Source organism: Lagopus muta, chromosome 21 (genome assembly GCF_023343835.1).
Source record: "Lagopus muta isolate bLagMut1 chromosome 21, bLagMut1 primary, whole genome shotgun sequence".
NCBI classification, from domain to species: domain Eukaryota; kingdom Metazoa; phylum Chordata; class Aves; order Galliformes; family Phasianidae; genus Lagopus; species Lagopus muta.
This window is the reverse complement of record NC_064453.1, coordinates 6,773,181-6,787,388: the sequence shown is the minus strand read 5'-3', so window position 1 is coordinate 6,787,388 and position 14,208 is coordinate 6,773,181. Positions and strand designations below refer to the sequence as shown.

Genomic DNA, 14,208 nt, shown 5'->3' with positions numbered 1-14,208 from the left:
AAACCAAGAGGCAGGGAGAAAAGAAGAAAATGCCAGCACAGAGGGAGCTCGATGCCTCCCATATGCAGAAACACAGTGCAGGAGCAGCAGGTCACACAGCTGAGAAGGATGCTCCTCCTGCAGAACCCGACCTGACAGAGCGGAGTGCCCAGGACATGGCTGTCCGGCTCCTTTCAGACACCGTCAGAAATCCACGCTGAATGCATTTCCCTAAAAAGAAGCTCTGCCCATCTCCTCTCTTTCCTGGGACTCCCCTTTCCAACTTCTTCAGCTACTGCCTTTGAGCAGGGCAGAACACTCCTGCTTGACAGAAATCACCAATGCTGTTGGGACATTAACTCTGAACCTCCTGGCTCGAGCGGGCTTGAATTTCCAGTTGTGTTGCACAAATGGAATTTCACTGGTGAGCTCTATCTCAGAGCTCTTCTGTCATTAACAAAAGTGGCTCCAAGTAGCTAATCAAAACGAAGCCTGGTTATGAAACAATGAAGTATTTGCATACTTTGCTTAGAGCATACGATTGGACATCACCGTTGCACTCTGCATACAAATGACAGCTGATGAGAAATCCAGGCTTACTAACCTCCTCTTGAGGAGCATTTATTTTGTCCTGACTTAATTGTAGTACCTTAAAATAGACTGCTGGATGCAGAAGCAACCCGGTGAGTGCCTGTGTTACCTGCACCCCCCACAAGCACTCTGAAACAGCTGTCTGCAGCTTGTCCACACTGCCACTTCCAGACTCTGGGGTTCATGTCAAGGTGGACGTGTGCTCATGGCAGTACTGCCCATCTGCACTGCTCTCCTGGTCCAGAAAGGACCCAACAGCCCCAGGTTTCCAATCAGCTTAATTGTTGTCCATGCCCTTTTCTGTTGATTTGGTTTTGTTGTTTGTTTCTTTCCCTTTAGAGGCTGCACGCACAAAGACCAGATTTGGAAATTCCATGATAAATGGCCTGAGTCACTGTCCCTGTAGCACCCTAAAGCAAGACTAAAGTGGGAGGGCTTTAGCATGGACAGTAATGTGATCTGAGATGTACCACCAACCCCAGGCATGACCTATGGGGGGCACGAGCCAGTAGTGGAGACACCACGTCCTCCCCAAAGACTTCACCAGCTTCAACCACCGCTGCTGACACACACAAGGGGAAGGACGGACTGCCAGCAGCACTGCAGCTCTGCATGGTACAAGCTGAGGGCTGCTAAAAATGACCAAACCTGGGGAAAAAAAAAGCTTAAGGACATGGACAACTTAGGGAAAGAGCATCCAGGTGTTGCTGGTGTGGATGGAAGATAAAGGAGCTGCTCTAACAAAGGGCAAAGCCACACAGCCATGCTGTTACCTGAGGCGGGGTTGGGGTGGAGGTGGGTCTGACGATGGGCGGCGTTGGGTTCCTGCTGCCCCCGCCGGACATTATTTCTTCTGTTATATCTTTGCCCCCCTGGTTCGGATCCCGGATCCGGATCTACGGTTTGGAACCAAGAAAGAGTTTGAGTGAGTCTTCCTTCACAAGCTGTCCCTGGGGCTCAGGGGCAGGACATGCTACCATCCCACACAGCACGAGACACTCCAGACTGAGCTGATGCTCTGCAGGAGCACTGCAACCTGAAATGCATGGTATCTCATCCCCTCATCTTAAAACCCAATTCAATCAAAATGCTCACCAAACACACGCACCTCTTCCCTTCGATCTAAAGCAAGTGTGGCACAACTTTAAGAAGAAATGCATGCCTTGTTGTGCATCTGTGATCTCTAGATTTGGAAAATAAGCTTAGCGTAAATTGGACAATGTAGCAGTTTAGCTACAGAAATAAACTTGCCAGACAAAAAGAAAGAAACAAAAAGCCCCATATTACCCAATAGGAGATGCAGTGGCCTTGGCAGCCCAGCTGCTGGGACAGAAGAAAGCCTTTCTGTTTTCCTCTTCCACACTGAGATGGAGCATGCCATCCAAACCAAACACCTGAGAACACACTGAGCGCTCAACCGGCGCCTGAACCGCTGTCACTGCAGGTGGGAATTCATCAGGCCACATGGAATGAAGTATCAGTGCATATATTCTTCAGTGTATAGCTTGTGGGTTCCCATGAGCTGCAGAAGCGTGTTCCCTCCCATCTGGCTGTGACGTTACAGAACAGCACAGAAAGGTTCCCCATCAAACTGAAACGAAGTCAGCGCTGCGCAGTGCCAATGCAGTGTGGGTGTGCGATGGAAGAGTCAGCCCCTCCGAAGATACAGCTCAGGTTTCAGCTCAAGCCCTCACCCATGTCCTTCAGCCTTAGCAGCAGGGCAGTGCCCAGACACAGCGTACTGTCAGAGAGGCTCCCTTACCGTTTTTTTTTCTCTTTTTGCTGGTGGAGGCTGCTGCTGCTGCGTAGGCACTATGATGGGTGCTGACTGATACACCGGCTGACTCGGGTAGAAAGGTGTTCCTGGGGAAGGACAGCACAGAAATGAGTGAGAGATTCAGCTTGTTTGTTAATGAAACAAAACCAAACACAAGAGGTGAAGCTGCTTGTCCACCTGCTCCTCCCTCCCTTCTTTTGACCAACACTTCCAGCTGCAAACCAGTCTGTTTTGCGCTTCCCCACTTCCACTAAATGGGAGCTGCTGCTCCAGCAAGACAGGAGATGAGGTCACTTCTTCACGTGAGAGCTTAGCATGTGCCTCAGTGGCTACTGAGACCCCCAGGGCAGGAAAAGCAACGTGCCCCCCTTGGGCTCCACTGCTTGGTGACACAAAGAAGCACAGACAGCACCTCAAAACTACACTGCATTGCTGACTGCATGCCTAACATCCAACACCGCTGCATTTTCTTTATGCACTGAGACTGCCTCATGGAGAATGGGTTCTCTCCAGAAGTGCTCCACAAACAGGAGTGTCACAGCAGAGCTGTCTCCTGCCCACATACCAGACAGCAGGCAAGCGTGCAATGCAGTGCTGTTGTCTGCTTTTCCATGGATGCTAGATGGCCACTTGCTTTCACCCCCCCCTGAATTAATCTGATTTATTCTTCAGCTGAACTAACCTTTAAATGGGAATGAAAATCTGCACTGTGTTTCTGACGTCTTTGTGACCACTGTAACCAAAACAGGAGGTTACTGCTATCTCAAGCAAGCGGAGAAATACACAAAAGCCAGTGAACCCAGCTCTGCACAATCTGATCTGCAACTTCAAAGGATGCATTCCTCAAGCTGTCAGCTGGAAAGCAAGGGCTGAGAGCAGGCCCCACTGCTGCAGCTCCAAAGGAAGGGCTTGTTGAAACATCCTGGGGTTTCCCAGAGTTCTTAGAAGTGGGCAAGGCAAGGCAAATAACGGCAATAACAATGATATGCATTACTGCAAGACACCTATTTCTGCAGTCATTCAAACAGAACAGGTTTGTTTGTGCTGACAGATCCTGCAGAAACTCTTGGAGGGGACTGTGCTTCGAGTGTGGTATCATCGCATATGGCAGCATGTTAGAAATGACAAAGCGTTTCCAAGGCCCTTCCAAGGGCTTTGGAAGAAGAAGACCTGCCAAAGGAAGAGGTGCCATGGGACAGACGGACGCTCACACATCTGCATGCAAGGAGCCAGGAGAGAGGCGGCTGTGAGCTGCTGGGGGATGGAGGAGGAAGCTGCTCTGCTCCGTGGTGTGGCTCTGAGCCTCAGGGCCTGAGAGACAGTGTCACACACTCAGCACCACGTGCAAACGGCCACAGAGCACAGCACAGGGCGACCACCCACCCCGCAGCACCAGACAGCAGGTAAGGCACAAGGCTTGCCCTTCTCCATTTCTAAACACCAAACGAGGAATGCGGGAACCAAAGATGCTAAACTCTCCCTTACTGTGCACACATGGAGGGCGTAGCTCAGAGGAGACAAGGGCTGAGGGATGTATTGACAACACCTTAATCAATAGTAATGATTTAGCAGGGAATAACAGCCAGCCACTATTCTTGTTCACACGTGACTGTGGGTAGTTCTATGAGCTGCAGCCCTTCCTTGAGCATTCATACAAACAAAACTCCATTACTGTGATTTTTTCAGGAGTGAATAATCAGGGCCGTGACACAACCGAATCGAGCAGCTATTTAAAGTTCAAATAAATGCTAATCCAGTTTGGTATTACAAATCTTCAGCTTGACAAGTGCAAAAAACACACGCAGGAAACGTCCAAGCAGAACTCACCGTAGGCGTTGGGGAATTCCCCAGGACCCGGTCCTGGATAGAAGGGGCCCGGCCCCGGCGGCTGCACAGGGTACTGCTGGGGGGGCCCGACGTAGGGTGGGCCGCTGTGGCGATACTAGGAGGAAAAACACAACCACCTGTTTACAGAGAGATAGGCGATGGCGTGCTGCTGCACGAAGGAAATGCAACAGAAGCCTCAAAAATCAATAAAGATGAGGCTGTCAAAGTTCTTTACAAAGACAAGTCACTCCCCTCTTTCGGTAATACTGCGTTCTTACAAAGCCCGAGGTTTTAGAGCTGTTAAGTCAATTTAAATACATCTACAGCATTTTCCAAGGAGCTTGATTTCACACCATTGCTGAAAAGATCTCGAAAACCAAAGGGTTCATTCATTCCTAATGCCTCCGTGCTCAGATGAGCAGATATTTCATAAAAGAGAAGGTCGGGGTCTAAACATGCAGCGAGAGTTACATCTCTCTCCCTCTGCTGATGCTGCAGCAGTCATGGAGAAAATCCAGACAGAGCAAAGGTTGCTTGGCTTCTGGAGTGCTTGGGAAAGGTGTCTGTACCTGTGGTATACAGTACTGGGGGGCCTGAGGCATGGGATACGGCATCGGCAGGTGATTAACCATCATGATGTGTTGGTTGGTCTGATACACTGCGGTTGGTGTTTGTGCACCAGGACGGATGGAAGGGCTGCTGTTCTGGATGGTAGCTCGTGGAGGCTGGATCTGAGGCCTCTGAAAAAACTGGGGCAGGGAAGGGAGAGAGGGAGGAGAGAGGAGAGAACAAAGAGTCGGTCAGTCCTTCTGGGGAAGGATGGGCAGCATTACAAAGGCAGACAATATTGCCATTCAGTACTACTTCCAAAGGGTTGCCACGCATTCAGAAAACAGCAGGACAATTTCTGACTATTTGTAAACAACAAGCTCATGCTAGCACCTTCGATTTTTACCAGGTGTGAAACTTTACATCTAGCTATTAGTTTGCACCTACTGAATTATACACCCCAACTTTCACAGCAACAGCCAGAAACACAATTTCTGTCAAATATGCTTTTATAAGGTGGGATGACTGCCAAAAGCCACCTTTATCAGGAAATCAAAGATCAAGGCAGCTGTTCCAATCTAACTCCAGAACAGCTGAAGGCCCAGCTTTATGAAGGCCACAGACGCCCCGTGCAAACCAAGCCAGGGAACTTGTCTTGTGCTTCGTTTCCAGAAGGGTGGCAACCTCTTCCAGGTGGCACCAAACTCCTCTACCATGTTTGCATGAAGTGATGCCCCAAACGAGTGGAACAGGTCCAGGAAATCAAGGAACCCACTGGAATGTGCTCAGGTCTCGGCTCAGAAGCACTGGGAAAGGCACCAGCATCCCAGGATGGAGCTTTCACAGCAGCCCTCGCTCCGGCTGTGAGCCCTGGCAACCCTCAGACCCAGCTGGTAAGGTATGCAGACAGTCAGGCATTCACTAACAGAATAATGATGCGAGTGATAAAGAGACACTTATGCCATGCAGAACCAGGAGTTAAAATTACCTGTATAGGTCTGAATCCTCCCTTCAATAACGAAGCAAGAAAGCAGCAGGAAACAGAAAGAAAGCCAATGGAACAGCTTACAGATCAACAGGAAGGAATAGGATTTAACATGCACCCTAATTGCACACAGCTCCATTCATCTTTCTGCCCTGCTGTGACTGAGATCCTGCACAAACAGCAAGAAGGACACTGAACTGGTGCAGGACTGTCCTACCAGAACCCCACATCAGGGGCAGAAACTCCTCTGGAAAGGTTTCATATGGAAGTACAGAAATTAATAATAATAAAGAAAAAAAACAAACAATAATTAACTGTAGGAACTGTGATGCTACACAAAGACTCTATATTTACTCTGTTCCTAGGTCAAACATTTTTCCTTTTTGGTCTCTTTCAGTAATACAAAGTGGATAAAGCAGTAACACATGCTCAAATCATGGGTTTGTTCTCCACTTCTGCATCCAGACTGGAAGGATAAGAAATGCCACGTATTTAATTGCTAAGCAAAAAAATAACGATAATAAAATTAGGTCATCGTACATCACACCAAAGAAAGCTGACTGATGAAGTGTAACAATGCAAATAGTCTGTGAGCAACGGCATCATGAGCGGTGAGAACCAAAAAAAGAGGGTAATTGCTAAAGGATGAAGGCATGCGCTAGGCTTGTCTGCCTCGGCATTCGGAGAGCACGGGGCAGGGCAGAAGGAAGCTGTGATGCCTCTATGTGACATGACAGTGACATTAAAATGGCCGTTCTGGTGCTCCTGAGCGCTCTATGATACCTACAATGCTCCCATAGCAAAACACATCTCCAGAAAAGTCAACCTCTGCTGCAGAAATCCAGACACAACCAGGGTGAGCACAACGCCTTACGTCCAACCCTGTGAGCCGGGGTGCAGAGCCATCACTGCTCCGTGCGACCCGGACAGCAGCAGCTGCATGGGGACATCTGGAAGTGAGGGTGCAGGAAGAGCTGTGCTGCTCTGCTCCTCCACTAACACAGCTGTGTGGCTGCCCAGACGCAAGGAACTACTACTGGGAGATATGCTAAATTTACAGTGAGATTAACTGAATTCTGCAATTCCTCAATCCCTGAAGACATCAAAAAGAATTCTAAAATATTTTCTTTCACTGCCGCTTCTCTTCACTGTTCTCAGGGCTACTGATAAATGTGCAGAACCATCAGGGGGGATGCCTTGGAAGGGCCTGTACTCCAGGTTCAGGAATGAAGGAAATCATGTCCTTTCTTCCTCCGCTGCCAACTGCTGAGTTACGACCATTGCTATGCTGTTAGCGGGTTGCAGAACTCTGGGAGAGCCAAAGTGCAGTAGGGAATGAAGAAGAAAGGGAAGGGAAGGGAAGAATGAGAAAAGAGAAGAAGAAAAGAAGAAAAAAGGCAATAGCCACCACGGTTCTGCAGAGTGAAGGTGCTGCAGATGGATGCTCCCCAGCAGCAGGGCAGAAGCTGGGAATCCTGCAGCAGCGCACACAGGTGCCACCCCACACTCCTGCAGACACGTGTCAGGGGCCTGCTGGTAACACAGCACTGAAATGGCAGAGGAAAACCTGACAGCAATGGAAAGTGCTGGCCTACGGACAGCTTTTCCTTTCTGCCTCTGGCAGAGCATGAAACATGAGGGGTAGGGGAGACACGCTGGAAAAACTGCTCCTCGTGGAACGCAAGCCAGCTCTCCTCCCTGCCTTGGCAGATGGAATGAAAGCATGCTCTGTGCACCACGTTGTACTGCCCTTCCACCGAGCACTCAGTAACACCAGGGGAGTGCCAAGATGCTCCACGGCAGAAAGAGAACCTCCAGCAAGGAAACTTGGGGTTAAGCAAGCAAACCAACCAAATCAACAACCTCTCCACAACACTGCCCACACCATCAGAGAGGAAGCTGGATCCAGAGAGGAAGGAAAAAAAATAAGGTTCTCATTACTTCTAGGAAGAAGGACACAGCAAGAAAAGAAGCAGATCCGTTATTCCAAACAAGACAACAGGAGGATGTGGAAGAGCCAGCCACAGAGGTCTCCAGCAAAGCCTGCATTGCTTTGAGTTATTCCAGTTCCTGTAAGTCAAATTAAAATACACAAGAAAATCAGATTTCAGAGCACTGTGCAACAGGTTTGTTTATGGGTTTTACTGCCCAAACTCTGCACTATCAGACTTCTTGATGCTTTCTCCTATTACGTCCCTTCGAAGCTAAACTAGCAATACTCAAAGTCATTCACAGAAATATTTTACTACACTGATTTGTTTTGAAAGGCCAAAGGGGTGCTCACACAGACCCATTTTTAAGTAATGCTAATGGTACCCTACAGGAGAATGCCAGGAGGTTGAAAACAGACATTGCGCCCCACCTTCTTCCAGAAAATGCAGAACTGGGCCCGGAGCGCACAGCACCCACAGTGCCAGAACAAAGGTGCTCTGATGCTTCTCATAGAACCCTTCCCAGATCACTGCCTTCAAAAAGCCCTGCTATATCCCAGCGATGGTCAAATCAGTGCAAAACACTCTCGAGTCAACAAGGAAGGAGAGAAGAACTGAACTGCGGTCCTCAAGTCCCAGTCTCACCCCTCATCTGTCCACCTCTGCCAGCTAAACTCTTCCAGTCTGCTCAATGAGCTCTCATCATCTCAGCAGCCCTCCTTGTATCTGCCCAAGGAAATCTTTGTGGAAAATAAAAAAAGGATAATCACACACATTCCCCAGACATGGTTTTGCCACTACTTCCTAACACAGCAGTAGTAACTCCCTGTTCCAACTGGAAATAACTGCTCTTGCTCATGTAACGATGGCATCACACAGGTGGTCCCAGCCAACACTTGGTATTTCCCTTGGCACTGAAGTGTGAGGGTCTGCTTTCTGCGATGCTGAATTGCACCTTGCTTCCCCTGCACTGGCCCTTCTCACATAGGCTCCCTATGCTGCCCGTACTTCCCAGCCTTGTACTCGTTAGGTTTGCTGCAGACATTACCTGCTCTTTGTGCCACGGTGATCAGTGAAGGAAATCCACCACGAACCTCCTGCCTACCCTCTCAGCACTACTCTGCCACTTACCCAATCAGTCCTTGTAGACACCCCAATATTCTCTTATTCAGCATGTTCTGCTTTAATTTTCCTCCCACGCACAACCCTGTGGTCCCAGACACTGTCTGCTGAAGGGCTGCCATAAGAGACATCAGATTTGCAAGCAGACAAATAAATGACCAAAGCAAACGCCAACCTCCTGATAAACCTCTGCTGCACCTTAACTGATTTTCTATTGGCTCCAGATTTCTCAGTCCTCACTCCCAGGGAAATGCTCTGAAAGCTCTGCTGAGCAGCGCAGCTCCTGGGGACAGCAGAGCACACGGCATGCGCTGGGTTTGCTCAGATTGCTCCATTGCAGTGAGGCTGGAAGCTGCAATGATCCATGAAGCCCCACACAGAACTGCAGAGAAAGGCAGTAAAAGCAAAGCTCAACTTGCTGGCCATAAGCCTCCAAAAGGTTCCTCCATCCCCTGTGACCAAATGAACTCTGGCAGCAAATCTCCGACCTCTTGGCACCGCAAGGCTCTGTAACACAGCACGCTGCTGATGCCTTCTGCTGTATAAGCCACACTCAGAAGAACTCACACAACCCCAAATAAATCTGCAATGAGCTACAACTCAGCCTGCCACAACCAATAAACTCACCTCAAATACAATTATAAGCCATACAACCCTTGAGTTTATACTTACACTGATTTCTGTTTTTAATTACAGTGGCCTCTTCGAAGCATCCATTCTAAAATATCCCATGCGCTCCTGAAGTTGTTTCCCAAACTAACGGTTATTCTGCATTTTTAGACTCCAGCTCCAAAGAAAACTGCTATTTCCAGTTGCGAGGATCAGAAGAAACAAGGTGGCCCAACAGCTTCACACCAATGAGAAGAACACAAACAGGGACACTCCGTGTGCACGGCGGGACGTGGGATTTCCACATTCAGACCAAGGCAGCGCCCCCAGGCTGTGCAGGAAGCCACAAGTGGACAGAGATGTAAAAATATCGCTGCAAAACCCTCGATGGCACCCATCTGCTCCCTGATAGAACGCCAGGCCTCCCAGCTGTGCCTCCATAGCTGCATTACCAGCAGCAAGGATTAGTTACGCACATTTAACTTTAATCAGAAACACTGTGGTTGTTTCTGTTGGACTTCAGCTGCTACTCACTCAGCACAGCATCCTAAATCTCATCTTCATATTTTCTGTCACACAGACCTCAATGACACCTCCTGTAGCACCGGCCAGCTTGGGACCATTGGAGCATTCCTGACCAAGAAGAGACTACTGATACAGCTGCCCCACCACCTTCAGGTGCTTGAACAGTGCTAATGTGAGGACTCCGAAGATTTAATAATTACAAGAAATAACATTAAAGAGCAATCCATCCCTTGACTGCAGAAGACGCAGGATCAATAACAGGCATATTAATGGCATCAGACCGTTACAAACCTCGTTGTGTTGCTGCCTTCCTACAAGAACATGTTACATTGCCGTAACACACAGCAGCACTGCTGTGGGAGATGCACTTTGGAGTTTTGAGGGTACAAAATCAGCCTCAAAGCCTGCTGCTCATATTCCATATTTCTCTATTTCAGCAGACCACATTTTTCCAGTTCATGGAAGAAGAATAATTTACATTAGACTCAAATTCCTCCTCATGTTGGCTCTGCAATGAGTTCATTCCCACGGCTGTCACTCCTCTGTACAGGTCAGCAGCAAAAATCCCTTTCCCCACCCCCCAGTCTGCATGGTGGGTAACCACTGACATTGGGATTAAAAGTTACAGGGTGCCCAAGTCAGGAAAACACTTGGGAAATTACAAATGCTAACTGGTGACAGGGTCATAGCTGGGTCCAAAGAAAGCTTTAAACCATTATGACAGCAGGGTGCTGCAGTGCCATCAGTGAGCCCTGCCGGCACTGCAAGCATCTCCTGAAGGGCTGAGCTGCCTCACACAGAGTCAACTCTTCCAGGTTCTGCTTCCACCAACCTGGTAATCATTACAAGACTTATTGACAGATCACAATTTGTATTAGTATCAACCTATGAAATAACTATTGATTGACAAACACAGAAAAAACAGAATCACAGGGGTTGGAAAGGACCTCCGGAAATCCCCCAGTTCAACCCCTGCTAATTCCCTGGAGCAGGATGTGCAGGAAAGCATCCAGGTGGGTTGTGAGTATCTCCAGAGAAGGAGACGCCTCCACCCCTGCGGGCAGCCTGTTCCAGAGCTCTGCCACCTCCAAAATTAAAATATTTTTTCTGACATTCATATGGAACTTCTGGGTTCCAGTTTGTGCCCGTTGACCCTCATCCTGTCTCTGGGCATCACCTAAAAGAGCCTGGCCCCATCCGCTTGCCTCCCACCCTGCAGACATTTCTAAGGTTGCTCAGATCCCCTCTCAGCTTTCTCCTCCCCACGGCTCTCAGCCTTTCCTCATGCAGGAGATGCTCCAGGCCCCGATCTCTCTGTAGCCCTTCTGGGCTCTCCCTGCCTGCCTTGAACTGGGCAGCCCAGCACTGGGCCCAGTGCTCCGGATGCGGCCTCCCCAGGGCAGAGCAGAGGGGAGAACCTCCCTTATTCTACAGGCCGTGCTCTGTGCAATGCACACGGGCTCCCACTGGCCTTCCTGGCCACCAGGAAACTGCTGGCTTGTGGTCTCCCCATTGGCCACCAGGACACCAAAGTTCTTCTCTTCTAAGCTTCTCTCCAGCAGCACAGCCCCCAGTCTGCACTGATGCTTGCAGTTGTTCCTCCCCAGGTGCGAGACTCTACACTTGCTCTTGCTGAACCTCATCAGGGTACTCTCTGCTCAACTCTCCAGTCTGTCCAGGTCTTGGTTGAACGGCAGCATATTATTCCAGTGTGTCAGCCGCTCCTCCCAACTGTGTACCATAGCAAACTTGCCACGGGTACATATATTCCTTCACCCAGGTCATTGATGAAGATGCTGAACATGACCAGATCCTGCACTGACTGCCAGGGAACATCACTAGCTACACGCCTGCAGCTAGACTCCATGCCACTGATCACCGCCCTCTGAGCTCTGCCAGCCAGCTAGTTCCCAGTCCACGTCACTGTCCCCTTGTCTGTACCACACTTCCCACGCTTGTCTGTGAGGACGTTAAGGGAGACAGTGTCAGAAGTCTTGCTGACATCAAGTTAGCATTCACTGCTCTCCTCTTGCCAGTCATGACATAATAGTCAAGCATGATTTCCTCTTGTTGAACTCATATTGACTATCTTGATACACCTTCTCTTCCAGTTGCTTGGAGAATGACACCTCTCCAGGGATGGAGGTGAAGCTGACACCCAGAGTTGCCCGGCTTCTCTTTTTTGCCTTTTCTGAAGACTGGAGCGACAGCAGATTTACACCAGTCTTCAGAAACATCTCCCATTCCCTACAACCTTTCAGAGATGATAGAGAGCATCCAGTTCAGCATCCATTCTGCAGCTCCCTCAACATTCATGACTGCAACCCATGGATCTGCATGTGTCAAGTTTGCCTCGATGACCTCTGACCAGATTCTCCTTGACCAAGGGAAAGTCTTCCTTCCTCCAGACTTCCCCTTATCTCCACAGTCTGTGATTCCTGAGTGCCAGTTTCAGTAGAAAATACCAAAGCAAAGAAGACGTTCAGTTATTCTGCCTTCTCAGTGTCCCTTGTAACCAGGACACCCACACTGCCCGGTCTTCCTTTTGCTACTGATATACTTAACAAAGCCCTTCCTCTTGTCCTTGACCTCCCTTGCCAGATTTAATTCCAATTGGGCCTTAACCTTCCTCACTGCATCCCTGCATGCCCTGACAACGCTTTTATATTCCTCCAAATGGCCAGACCCTTTTTCCACACTCCATAAGCTTTCTTCTTCCATTCAAGTTTTTCCATGAGCTAACTGCACATCCACATGGGTCTTCTGCCACCTTTGCCTGATTTCTTACACAGAGGGATGCATAAATCTTAAGCTTGGACAAAACGATGCTTGAATGTCAACCAACCTTCTTGGTCCCCTTACCCTCCAACCTTCTAGCCCATGGGATACCTCCAAGCAGTCCTTGAAGAGGTCAGAGTTGGCTTCCCTGAAGTCCAGGATTGCAATCCTACTTATTGCCTTGTTTCTTCCTGCAAGATCCTGAACTTCACCATCTCGTGGTCATGTGCATCCAAGGCTGCCCCCAACCTTCATCTCCCCTGCCAGGCTCGCTTCATAAGAACCACATCCAGCAGTGACCTCTCTCGAGTCCCCCACTACCCGCGCCAGAAAGTCATCTTCACTGTGCTGCAGGAACCTCCTGGACTCTGTGTGTGTGGCAGTGTCGCTTTTCCAGTCGACATCGGGGGACAGAAGTCTCCCACTATGCATTATCAACATCATATAATATCAACACAGAGATGAAGTTAAGGTCAAGAACATCAATACCTAAACAAGACACTCTGTCGTTCTGCATGCTGCACAGTAATCCTTGCAAACATTCCTCCACCACTGCCCGTCAATGCAATCCCTTGCCATGCAAGAAATCATTTCTCCCTCTCACATGATGTTTGCCTGCAAACAAATAAGTCCAGCAAACGCCTCATTCTGCTCTCTAAGCCTTTTTTTGTGTCCTGCCCTGGAAGGGCGCATGCCTGCCTGCTGCTCACTGAGGCGCAAAGCACAAAGCTGGCCAGTGTGTCCCACTTACCTGCTGTCCCAAAGGCATGCACTGCTGTAGCACCAAGCCCCTCAGACCAGCAGGAGTGATGTGACACCTACAGCTCTCCTGGAACACACCTTCTGTGATATAAGCCTGTCCCAACATTGCTAGAGGTAACTGAATCATTTTTTCCCATTAATGTGGTGCAGACAGATGGGCTCTTTTCAAGGAATCACAGAATCACAGAATAGCCAGGGTTGGAACGGACCTCAAGGATCACGAAGCTCCAACTCCCTGCCACAGGCAGGACCACAGCCTCCACATTTAATGCTAAACCAGGCTGTGCAGGGCCCCATCCAACCTGGCCTTGAACACCTCCAGGGATGGACGGGGCATCCACAGCCTCTCTGGGCAGCTGTTCCAGCACCTCACCACTCTCATAGCAAAGAACTTAATGCCTCTCCTCTGCTGCCCCACACACCCAGGTGGCTCAGGCCACCTCTATCCCTGCTAAAGCTACAAGAGGGAACAAAACCAGTTCCCAGAGACACTGACAAAGAGCGTCTGCACAGATGATGGTTGGGTTTGATGGAGAAGACAACTTCGAACAGGTCAGAACAGAGCTGTGTGTCTGTCCAGATCCCTCTGCTATTTTGCCCTCCCTACCAACAAGTGCTCCTCTTGACCTTCAGAACTATTCCTTACTTTTGTTCTTCTTAGTCAAGCGATTCCTAATGATGCCCAGGAATACTACAAAGATTCTTAATGTCTGGATTTCATATACTGAGGGAAAGAAAACACTGAGCAATGTAATGATAACTGAAAACCAGGA

General features: G+C 49.2%; 1 protein-coding gene across 13 annotated transcripts in view; it reads right to left on the bottom strand.

The window, feature by feature from the left end:
* Nucleotides 1–14,208, bottom strand: part of EIF4G3 (eukaryotic translation initiation factor 4 gamma 3) — a 94,016-nt gene that overhangs the window by 37,362 nt on the left and 42,446 nt on the right. For 9 of the 13 annotated variants that reach the window (XM_048967340.1, XM_048967342.1, XM_048967343.1 and 6 more), the window contains 5 exons: nt 5,712–5,732; nt 4,744–4,923; nt 4,175–4,289; nt 2,333–2,433; nt 1,344–1,466 (listed from right to left, as the gene is read on the bottom strand). In XM_048967340.1, coding sequence (XP_048823297.1) covers nt 1,344–1,466; nt 2,333–2,433; nt 4,175–4,289; nt 4,744–4,923; nt 5,712–5,732 — 540 coding nt within the window. The remainder of the gene's footprint in view (nt 1–1,343; nt 1,467–2,332; nt 2,434–4,174; nt 4,290–4,743; nt 4,924–5,711; nt 5,733–14,208) is intronic. The other 4 variants (XM_048967335.1, XM_048967346.1, XM_048967336.1 and 1 more) reach the window with 1 other exon arrangement.